At 34.8% G+C, this 11,822-nt stretch overlaps 1 protein-coding gene across 8 annotated transcripts; it reads right to left on the bottom strand.

Annotated features, from left to right (window-relative positions):
- Positions 1 to 1,695: 1,695 nt before the first annotated feature.
- LOC112281285 (putative protein phosphatase 2C 11) lies at positions 1,696 to 7,673 on the bottom strand. 8 transcript variants are annotated; one of them, XM_090249778.1, is made up of 13 exons: positions 7,211 to 7,637; positions 6,465 to 6,612; positions 6,007 to 6,296; positions 5,664 to 5,784; positions 5,030 to 5,099; positions 4,625 to 4,733; positions 4,253 to 4,436; positions 3,661 to 3,786; positions 3,198 to 3,321; positions 2,975 to 3,051; positions 2,763 to 2,815; positions 2,432 to 2,486; positions 1,696 to 2,212 (listed from the first exon to the last, which is right to left on the bottom strand). In XM_090249778.1, the coding sequence occupies exons 3-13, from the start codon at positions 6,015 to 6,017 to the stop codon at positions 2,066 to 2,068; spliced, it is 1,077 nt and encodes a 358-aa protein (XP_090105904.1). In that variant the 5' UTR covers positions 6,018 to 6,296; positions 6,465 to 6,612; positions 7,211 to 7,637; the 3' UTR covers positions 1,696 to 2,065. The 8 variants fall into 8 exon arrangements, with proteins under 8 accessions (XP_090105904.1, XP_090105908.1, XP_090105903.1 ...); XM_090249782.1 differs by having other exon boundaries at positions 3,661 to 3,773; positions 4,354 to 4,436; positions 5,664 to 5,782; positions 6,007 to 6,153; positions 7,211 to 7,604; XM_090249777.1 differs by having other exon boundaries at positions 6,007 to 6,153; positions 7,211 to 7,395.
- Between the last annotated feature and the right edge of the window lie 4,149 nt (positions 7,674 to 11,822).

Below are 11,822 nucleotides of genomic sequence, written 5' to 3' on the forward strand. Positions count from 1 at the left end.
ATGCTTACTCAATTTCTCAAAATTTTGTAAAAATTGTTTCTTAAGATAGTTTTATCACAAATTCTAAGGGACCATATTATTCATGCTATGTAAAAAAAATAAAAATAAAATAAAAAAATAAAAAATCATCATCTCTTCTCATTGCTTCTAAGTTGATTTTTCTTATAATGAAATCAACCAAGAGAGAATTTTTAACCTCAATCAATCACAAGTTGTGAATATTGTAGCTACAATAAAATCAATCACAAGTTGTGAATATCCTAAGCAAAAAGAGGCTCTAACTCAAAAACTAAAAAAATCTTCAAAAAGAAATTCTAAATTTTTAATTCTTCTTTTAAATATTTTTTAGATATATAATGTTTCAATAAATAAAATAAAAAACATGTTAGCTATTACAAAATTTTATTTTTGTTTAAATGTTCAAAATAATTTTAGATTTTAAAATCTATCGGTACAATATTATTTATGGCAATTTTTTTATTTGAATTTTTAATCTTTATATATATTTTTGATTTTAAAAAATGCATATATATTAAATATTATAAAAGAATTATTGGTTTAAAGTCTTAGCCCTTAATTTGTAAAAACATGAACATTTTTTAATGCATAAAATTTTGGTATTATCTCCAAAATATTATTGATATTATCATACTTAATATTAAGAAAATTGTACAAATATTATATACAATATGATCTAGTAATAATGTAAAATTTATTGATATATGTTAACAAAATATACAAAAAATATGATAAAATAATATAATATAACATTTAAGATCTTTGTGCAAATTAAAAATCAACAAGATATATAGATATATATATATATATATATATATTAGAAGGCTTAAGCTACAAACACACCCCAAATTGCTATACATACACCCATTATGTTTATATACACCTAATTGGTGAATCTAGACCTTCTTTTTTTTTTTTTTTAATTCCAATATGGATCTCGGACATCCTCTCTCTGATTTGTCCTAACACAAGTATTTCCTCTAGGTCAAGAGAAAAAAAGAAGAAGACACTGGAATCCACAATGGAGGAACAGAGAGAGGGAAGAGGTTTAGGACCTATACCAAGACAAGGAAGAAGGAGAGGAGATCTAGGACTTGCATTGGAACAAGGAAGAAGCGGAGGATAGGAACTGGACCCATGCTAGGACAAGGAAGAGAATTGAGACCTACATGACAAAGAAGAGGAAAGGAGGAGACTAGGACTTGTGTTAGAACAAGGAAGAGGGAGGAGGTCTAGGACCCATGCTGAGACAAAATAAAAAGGATTTAGATTAGCCAATCAAAAACATTGGGTGTCAATATAGACATGACAAGTGGGCGTATAACAATTTGGAATGTACTTGTAGCATGAGCCTTATTGGAAACTATAAATGCACACTTTATAAAAAAATGTTATTACTTTAAAACCAAAAAATTAACTGATATAAAAAGATTTTAAAGTTCAATTTTCAAACTTTGAAGTAATCTAGCAATCATCCATCATTTATTAGTACAATGCACTGGAGAGAAAAATAAACAACCAAGTAAATCAAATATAAATCTGACCTTTCCTCATTTGGCACATTCTCTGTTCTGTTAATAATTTCAAATTTTGAATTAGGTTCTAATGGCTTTTGAGAAAGTCCAATGAATCCATCATTCAATTGAAGAGTTCCAATTTTGAAAACACAATGACTAATTGAAGATTGAACTTGACGTTGGTAATATGATAATGAAAGATCTTGAGAATCGAACAAAGTTTAAGGGTTAGATAAAGGAATAGCTCCTACCTCGCTCACAGATTACATATTTATGTTGCCAACTTTTATCGAAGGCAGAAGGCAACTCCCAGTTTTAGCATTAATTCACCTTATATTTGAATAGAAGACCATAACGCCTTTGACCCGAAATTTTATGATCAGCCTATATCTAGGTTTATATTTAAGTCTTTTGAAATTCGAAATTAGGTAGAAGTTGGACATGACAAGAAGTCTACAAGGAACTTTGAACTCAGAAGTTGAAGTCCACAATGAGTTTTGAGCTCCAGCGTCCGACGAAGGTCATCAACGTCAATCTGTGGAAGAAGATGCTGCAACTCCCGATTGCTTTGGTTGGACTATAATGATGCTCATGTTATCACATCCTTCTTGCTGGCGGGTGGTTGGGGACAAGCAGTAATCCAGTATCTCCTCACACAAAGATGATAGAGTTTTGGTCTAGCTCAAGTAAACACAAGAATACAATCAAGTTAGCAGTACACTCGCATCGGTGTGTAAGATTAATGAAAGAAAAACATCTACGTAGGCTTAATAAAGAAAGGAAACACAAAGCTTTTAAACGAACACATTTAGGATGATGCAAGAAACATGGCAGTTAGGCAACTCAGATAAACACACTTGTGATAAAATGATGGTTACAATGGTGGGAGCGCATACGGTAGGTAATCTTGATTTAACGAAGTCCACGACAGCTTGACTAGACATAACATCCCTGCGCACAAATCCATCACCGATGAGTTTATACCCTGGTCAGATTTTTCATGTCAATGCTGGGCACACATTCACTCTGTATACTTGAAATGATATTTATCGAGAAACCAATAGAGCTCTTCATCGAGACCTTGCTAGATAAACCTATGAAGTGCAACAAACTACGTCACATAAACTAATTCCACCCAGATCGGTACCCTCCCTGTCAGGATGAGCATTGGGGAGTACGAGTCAATCACTCTATAATATATACAGATAACACAAATCTAGTTCATACCATATTCCATCACAGGCCAGCACGATAAATTCATCCCCGGGTCCAAGGTCAACCTGTGATAACCAAAGAAAATACATTAGCTGTGTATGAATATGGGCGCACACAATTAACCGATTTAAAATGCATATTGTATCCAAGACATAAATGGAGACAGTAAAAAGAAGTTGGTTGGTGATGGATGAATTCCGGCTGCAAGACAGGATGGAACTCACTTCGACAACATCGGGACAGCACGTCACTACTTGCTTGTCAGGTGGCAAATCAGGTCGACCCTTGAATTCCATGTCCCCTGCAAATGCGAATTATTAATTTTCAAGAAGAAATAGTATTTAGATTCAAAAGAGAAACCAAATGGCTTCAAGGCCAGAACTATAATGAGCAGGACATCTTGAGTATAGCAAAAACACAACCTTTCCCATGGTTCAAAAGTTATACCTATTGCTCTTGTAAGATTTAGACTACCGTTAACACGACCACCATGGACGAAGCCTCCAGCACTCTCTATCCTTTTCCTCTCATGCTCTAGGTTGGGTTTGTGATCAATCGAGAGATTTACAGCCTGTGTGGTTAAAACATACAACAGAAGGTTCGTGTTAAGTTAGAGATGCCCAGTAACCGGGGAAATGCAACTTATATATGAACTTTTGAACGGGTAAATGTACAGTTTGCAAACGAGTGAAAGACCTAGATTGTGATTCCACATACTACACAAGCATGAGACATTGCTGATATCATCAGACGACTTCAAATAAAATTTGAAAGTCGTAGGTAGGACTAGGCACATAAAAAGCGCTATCAGATAAATGTGATCTGTGATAAAACCCGTATTTTTTTCTGAATTTAAACCTTCACCTTCCACACAATTCTTAGCACAATTCAAGGTGGGGATAATGACAACCTCGCCACGTCGAGACATTATGCAGCGAGAGTCTCCAGCGTTTGCGACGAACAGTTTATTGCCACGAATCAGAGCCACCACTGCAGTACTCCCATAAATGGGACCCTGGAAATCTGAATATTTATGCTACATCAACCACCAAACTTCGTGAGAAATCCACCCGTAGACGTTACAAAACCGGAGAATACATGTACAAAGAACCACGTCCCAACTCAAGATATATACAAAATGAATTATACCAAGTAATGCAAAGGTACTACGACTCCCAACAATAAAACTTCTGTTCATAATCTTCACGATTAAGTATACCCACTAAATTGCACAAACACGATTTGATGGGTAAACAGCATTATCGAGTTGAGACTGGTGCTGTTAATAAAATAGTAACTTTTCTTCGAGATTTAAAAAAAAAAGAAAAAAAAGAAAAAAAAAGAAAAAAAAAAGAAAAAAAAGAAAAAAAAGAAAAAGTGTTACGGAAGTGGGACCAACAAATTATTCACATTTCACTAACCATATTGCCCAAGCTAATGAAATTCGGTACTAAACTCGAATTCGAACACAGATTAGGATTCAACGGTCCGGAAACTCACACCTTTTTAGTGGCCAAGTTACTATCATTGCTTTCAGTTAGCACAGCATAGGAATAATCACTTTCGTCATCCTCCCTCGCATTAGAGGAGCTATTTCCATTACCGAGTTTATCAAGCTGACTACTTGTTTCCTCCAAACTTTGAAGCTCTTTCCACCCACTTGCTCCCTTCATCATCTCATCCATCCTGGCCATACAAGAAACGGGTTGTGATTAGATCTCCTGCAACATATTCCACACGATTACACAAGACCCGGCATGATTGAATTACAATGATTGGCTCTGTGAGGAAAATTGCTTCACAAACAATTGTTTGGAGCACATACCTGAAAAAGGAGGATAAGAATACAGAACAAAGGAGGGGAAAGTATTCACCGTAAAAAGGAATATTCCAAACTTGCTTTTAAGTCACCTTTAGCGTACGCTTCAGACTTCAGAACCTCTTGGTGTAAGTGCTTTGCACAAAATTTTGCCACCAATTTACCTGCAAAGAGATGAATGCTTTTTCAGGATTTTGGGGCAATCAATGAAGGTGCGCAACTTCGTTGAATACACCCAAAATAAGAGCAAGTGATGAAGTGAAGGAAAATACCAAGTAGCAGAAGACCACTGCCACCAAAACAGCAGGAATTGTGCTCTAAATGGAATGACCTCACAAAAGATCCGACGGTATGCCTAAACCCCAGATTTATAGGAAATGCGAAGTCTGCCTTAGGATACCCTGCTAAATTTACATGTTCTACACCTACTGCTAAGTAAACATCGGTCCCCGTTTCGCACCTCCGTGACCATCAAAGATGCCAAATATTGATGTTGACGTGTTCTTATCAACGTTTAAGATAGCTTTGTGCTGCAAACAAAAGCAGAGACACAATGATAAGATCTTTTTGACATGTCCCACCTGGCCAGTACTAACTTCATCATCTACCGATTGGAGGGTTACTGGATTTCTTTGATGGGAAGCATTTATTGATGACATTGATTATCAAAACTTGAGACAAAAAGGTAGAAGCACCTTTGAGACAAAGATACAGTTATTGAAAATCTGCATGTAGATTCACATAGTCAACTCTTATATCGTAAACGGGCATCATCCACGGCGACCCAACCTATTTACGCATGACACTCTTTGCTCTAAACGCCTTAAGTAATATTTTACCACAACAGAAATGACAACTAAGCCTTAACAGTGGAGAGTGACCAGCATTAATAATCGTACAACATTATGACTAGTGCTGAAGGAGACAATGAGGCAAAACCAGAAGGTTTGTCAAACACGGTACGAGAAGACCGTGAAAGCAACCAATTTTAATGTAGCATAAATGCCTCGTGATAAAAATCCAAAGCAGTGGCCGATATTAAAATAAAAAAAATTCTGCAAAGCATTTGCTCATAAAATTGAATAGGTACTTACTGCATCCTCCATGCTATCGCGCCACCCTTGCATGGCTGATAAACCATAGCGTAACTCGGCATTCTCATCATCTTCGGATGTCTTGTCAGTCTTTGGAGAGCAAAGATAAATTCCCATCCCTCTACATACAACGATAGAGGTGAGCGGTAACTATATTAGAAAGACAATGATCCAACCCAAGATCGTTTTTAATCTAACAACACTCAGGACAGCCTACTTACAATTTGACATTCATGTACCACTCTCTGCCGTGAATGGGTAGATTGTAAGCAAATCAAAAATTTAGTCTCGTCAAACACCAGCTCTACCAGCCCCCCGCACCGTTCAACAGTTTCATTCTTACCCGCCAAACATAAAATAGGTGCCTGGTGTATAATCGACAGCGAAGAAGACAAAAATTGCGACTTGAATTATTAACTACACGTCGTGATGCCGTTGATTATAACATTGCATGGTTGTGGAGGTAAAAGTGGGCACAAATTCAATTGTCCTGATGGATACATTTTTTGAAAAGTACACTGTAGTTATCTGTCTTGCAATAAGCGCAGGTTCTTCAAATTGCACGCCTAAATTTGCACGCGATACATGAAACTGGGTCGGAATTGCATAATTGGAAAACTGTAGGTACGTCTCCTGTTTGTCAAACCCATATGTACTTTGTTTGTATGATATTTAAAACCGATTCTCCTGTCCAATTATGAATACTTCGGCTGGGTTAACGATAGGAGGAAGAAGAACAACTAGGAATTTCAGAGCATCGGAGTGCCCATCAACAATGGCGAGAAATAGTAATTGGTATACCTCAAGGATGTAATCTCAGCAAGTAATTGAAACACGAGTTATTTAAACAGTGCCATTTCATCACGCGAATCCACTGAAGCAACTCTTAAAATCACGCTTCTGCATGGGCCTAAAATGTGTGTAGTCTGTCTGCATCACTTCCACAGAACTATACCACAAAAACCAAACTGTAACAAAACGAAAAATGAGCATTCGCCAACACAATGACCAACATCACGTTGCACAACGTTCAATCTTGCAACATTTACTTTGAGATGGACATGTCCTTTAAGACTTCATCGACCTATCCCTTCGCCATGCTCAATGAATTCAACAAACATGAAAGTCGAAGATCTCGGTTCATGTCATTGAGTTCACAGCGGACTCACCCTCGAATATGGTGCAATTAAACCCTGACGACCACCACAACTCCAACACACGAATCGAGTTTCTATACTGTCGTATATTGAGTTTCTATACACTGTCGACACAATAGATCGCAAACTAGAGCTCACCCGACTCAGATAAACAACGATTCACAAAGCCACCACTGAACATATCCACATCTCACCCTCGCAATTGTAGCAAAACTTCGGCCCTCAACACAAGCTTCAACTCAATTTTGAACATATCAACTAAGACTCGCAAACCTTAACTGATTCCATCTCCAAGATGGGCAAATTCCTGCATAATCACAGAAGGTAAACCGCATCTCCATGAATTGCTTTTGTTTCCTCCAGACCAAATCACACAGTAACGAAACATACCTTGTGCACTTCGCCCTTGCAAATCGATACGCGTGACGCAAAAATGATCGGCACTCACTGCCCTAGCTCTCTAACCCCAGCTAACATGCTCTTCCGGGGGACGAGGCCCCACAGTAACGCTACTACCATGAGGAGGACCAAGTCTGAACTCGGCGCCCATGACAACAAGCGACTACTGGAATACAATTTTACAAAATGCGGCAGGAATCCCACGAAGCCGCACAAAGGGACAGGAATCCGCAACAGTGGCCTGAAGTCAAAAGCCGAGACGATGACGACGACGGCGACGACGAATTATTATAATGATTGTATGCGACAGCATTACGAACAGTCCCTTCGATCAGTGGATTATTGCAAATATCGAGAGAGATAAGCTCGAACAACAACATGAAACAGCAACAGAGAGCAATGGAATGGGGGCTCCTCCTCCCCTTTGGAGGAAGAGCATCTCACTCACTCACTCACTGTGTGAAGACGACGACGACTACAGTCATCAGTCGACGATGACGACAATTCCAGGTTCGTTTGGCAGAGCAGAAAAGGGGATGTGAAGTCTCCCGACGTCGACGTAGCATTCAATGGACGAACGATATCGAAACGAGCGAACGAAGGAACGAGCAGGAATCGGCACATGCCAAGGATTCGTTGGTTGGTTCGTTCGGTGTGGTCAGTATCGTGCAGAGGTGTTGGAATGTGAGTGGGGGATTGGAGTCCAGGTCAGCAGCAGAGACAGGGAATGTCATGCACAAGCGGATGCTCTTGTTCTTAATTTTCTTCTATTTTCTTCTATTTTCTTCGTTTTATAATGCTTTTTTAATGGTGACAATTTCTATTGTTTTTATTATTATATAGCATTCCAGGTTGTGTTCAAAGGTTGACATTTGTTTTGTCATGAGGCTAGATAGATAGATAGATAGATAGATAGATATGGTACTGTATGGCCAGCACATTTGTTATATTCTCGTAAAATTATTGTCCTTCCTTCCTCTGCCCCTCCCCCATGTTTGACACTGTACTTTAATCTGTACTCCCAATATTAATGTGGCCCATTCACATACCCCCCCCCCCCACATGCCAAAACATAAATAAAATACATAAATAAATAAGAACAGTGCAAAATACTTATGAACCATGGGGATCATTTTTCCCCTCCCCATGTGATGCAGTTGGTTGAAATATTTTCTTGTTACTATGGTTGCACTATGTGACAATCACAAAACAGTGAGAGATTGTGTTTTTTATTCATGGCACTTTAGCATGTGTCCACAAATATCACTCTTGCACATATACAAGATATGTCCATTAAAAACAGAAGGGAATGCAAGCTTTGCTAATTTTGATTTTGGAGGAAAATAATAATTATAACTCTGTGTGACAAAGAAAGTCCTTCTCAAATCTCTTCAATGTGCAAGTATACATTTATAGCTTTTGCAGCAGAGCTGTGGACCACATGACACCATTAAAATGAAACTCAGGCAAAAAGTCATCTGGTACTCACATTGTCACCCTAATTTCTGTGGATCTATAATAATAATAACAATAATGATGTATCCAAACTTTAGGCATCAAATAACTGCTCTTCACATCTTTATTCTTTTATATAAAAAAGAATAATGATAGTAAAAAATAAAAAATAAAAATAAAACACACACATACACACAACAAAACAAAAACTTTTACCACATTGAAGCCAACATGATGATCCAGATTGATGAACCCATTGGAAAGGATGTCAAAAATTGTCCAGAAATCTATCTGGGCTCCAATCTGCATCTGAAAAGGCACCACCTTGTGCTTTTTTGACTCCTGCTTAACTTAAAAGATGGAGAAAGAAAGTTAGGGCAAGGACTAAAAATGTGGATATATATATATATATATATATATATATTTGACATAAAATAGGATGTATTTGATGCTTTGATTATATAAGTATTTTTAAAAAAACATTATATGAGACCATGGCTACTTATGTCCTAAAACCTCTTAGGTACAACCAATTTAAGAGCAAGATAAATAGTTTTTATTTATATATGTACATATTTATAGATATTATTGTTCCAACCACCAAATTTACCAACAAACTTGAAACTATTTTATCATCTCATAAATGATAAAATCATTTGGTAAAATCTTAGCTTTCATTCAATAGTCATGCCTATTTTCACCTCTAATATATTTTTAAATATTCATGATTTATTTCATTTATTTAAAAAATTCTATGGTTATCAAGTTGTTATTCCATCTTATTCTAACTAATCTTCTTTTAAACTTGACATATTTTATTAAGTTGGACTAAATCAAATGTCTTTCAAATTAAAAACTAAATAAAAGAATAAAATTTTTCTAATTGATTTTTAATAAATTTCAAATTTTGATTATTGTATAAATGATTTTATTATGATTAAATAATATAAGTTATAATACCTTCTTTAAATGACTAATGATATGTGTTGCTTAAACTCTTAAGATTACCGGGAAGCATGGAACATGACCTTGCAAGATTGGACTTGATATATATAATGATCAAAAAAGAAATAAGAGATAGTTTACTACTAAGTTGAAAAATTATATGATCTCTAGCCAACCACTAATTTGACTAGTGGTACTATTGCACAAGTCCTCCTATGTATTATGCCCATTCTTGACTATCTCATTGGTAGCAATTACAAATGAAACAACCACAAGGTCACAATGTCATGAATAATATACTCAAGATATGATTTATGAGTATTATGAATTTAAGATGGTTTTACAACTACACAACAAGTAGTTGAACCAAGATATGGCATAGTAATGCAATGTTCTATCAATATCCACATACAATGCCCCACTTAAAGAAGAAGATAGAAAGCTTATAGTCCCAACTTAAAGAAGAAGATTGCATGATTTGCCAACAATATGATAAACTTGAGGTATTTAAATATAATTATACCACCACAAAGGACTAGTTACAAGAACTATGGGACAAAATTCATACAGCACAACAAAAATAGGATATTCTTAAGGCCCTAAAAAATGTTATCTAAGTGCAAGTCAAAAAACTAAAAGTTCACAACACTATGCTCCAAGATGCTCAAGCAATAGTAGCATTCATATTTAGCAAAATGCAAGAGCATCTCAAAGGCATGGTATAGAGAATAAAGATAGTATATAAAGAAGATCTACTCCTATAAGTGAATTAAGATCAAGATACACCCATCTTGACCTAGACCGATCTAGTAATGATAAAAGAATGTATGGTATTTGATGCATTGACAATCCTACAACTTGAGCAAACAAATGAAGGTAAAAATTCACCTTATGCATCATCCACACACATGATCAATTGTAAAGATTAATTATAAGTCCTCGATAATATGTCGGACCACAAATTTGATATACTCGTCGCATGATTCTATTGCTTGATATTAATAATAGGAAATAGAATATAACTTATGAAGCTAGCTATAAAGTGTGGGCTCAGCAATGACAGTGCATATAATAGCAGCTCAGATCATAAGATTAATGATATATAAGAAGCTAAATTATTATATATATATATATATATATATATATAATACTATATCTAGATGAAATAATTTACTATCATAAATATAAAAGCATAAGAACTTGAAATTAGAATGTCTATAATAAATCCATATATACATAAGATCATAGTTATTTTAGAATAGGTAATAGCTAAAGAAGTCCATTAGATTGATGATGAGGAGTTTTTGATTTTGAACAAACATAACATGATTTTACAAAGTCTTTAACAACCTTTTATATTTGAAGCCACCATAAATCTCTACATATTAGCTCCTAAGTCTTGTTATATCCAAAATTTCATATTATTGGAAGCTATGTCAAGTTTGAAGAATATGTGATTGTGCTTCATCTTTAGGAACATATAAGTGCCTTTTGAAATAGAATAGATTATTCTTAAATTTGAACTTAAAAGTATCATGAAATTTTTTAAAAAATAAATTAATATCACAAATAAGAAGATCAAAGCATATACTTGATATAATTTATTTTAAAAAATTGAATCAATAATTAATATTAATTTCATTGCTCAAAGTTGAAATTGTTTTAATTTTAAAATAATAATTTTTTAATAATCAAAAGGTATGTGTCCTTCTTTGTATATAAGATAAGATTTTTTAGAAAGATATCTAACAAACCTTGTTGTTTTTGTAGTCAATAAGTCATCTTAAAATCAAATCTTGATAAAAACATGATCCAATATACTTGGCAATGATTCAAAGGATATGTTTCCATGAATTATTTAAGTTTCTTATGATCTGAATATATGGTGTTTGGCTTGAAAATGATTTTAAAATAATGATGCTATTTTAAAAATAAATTTACAATTATAAAAATTTCTTTATTATAAATTTTGTAGTTGAATTGAATTACTTAAAAATTTCTCAAATAAAAAGATACTAGAAGAAGTTTATTATCTGCTCTTATTTGTAATAATATAGCATTTAAAGTAAAGTCCATAGCATCTATTTCTATAAAGAATAGATTAAAGAAGTCAATATAATAGAAGATTAATACAAAAATAAAAATTGACTTCAAAGCTTTAAGTATTTCTTTTGGTTCTTGATTCCACTTAAGTTTGTCTTTA

The sequence above is a fragment of the Physcomitrium patens genome, chromosome 4, assembly GCF_059467195.1.
Source record: "Physcomitrium patens ecotype Gransden chromosome 4, ASM5946719v1, whole genome shotgun sequence".
NCBI lineage: Eukaryota > Viridiplantae > Streptophyta > Bryopsida > Funariales > Funariaceae > Physcomitrium > Physcomitrium patens.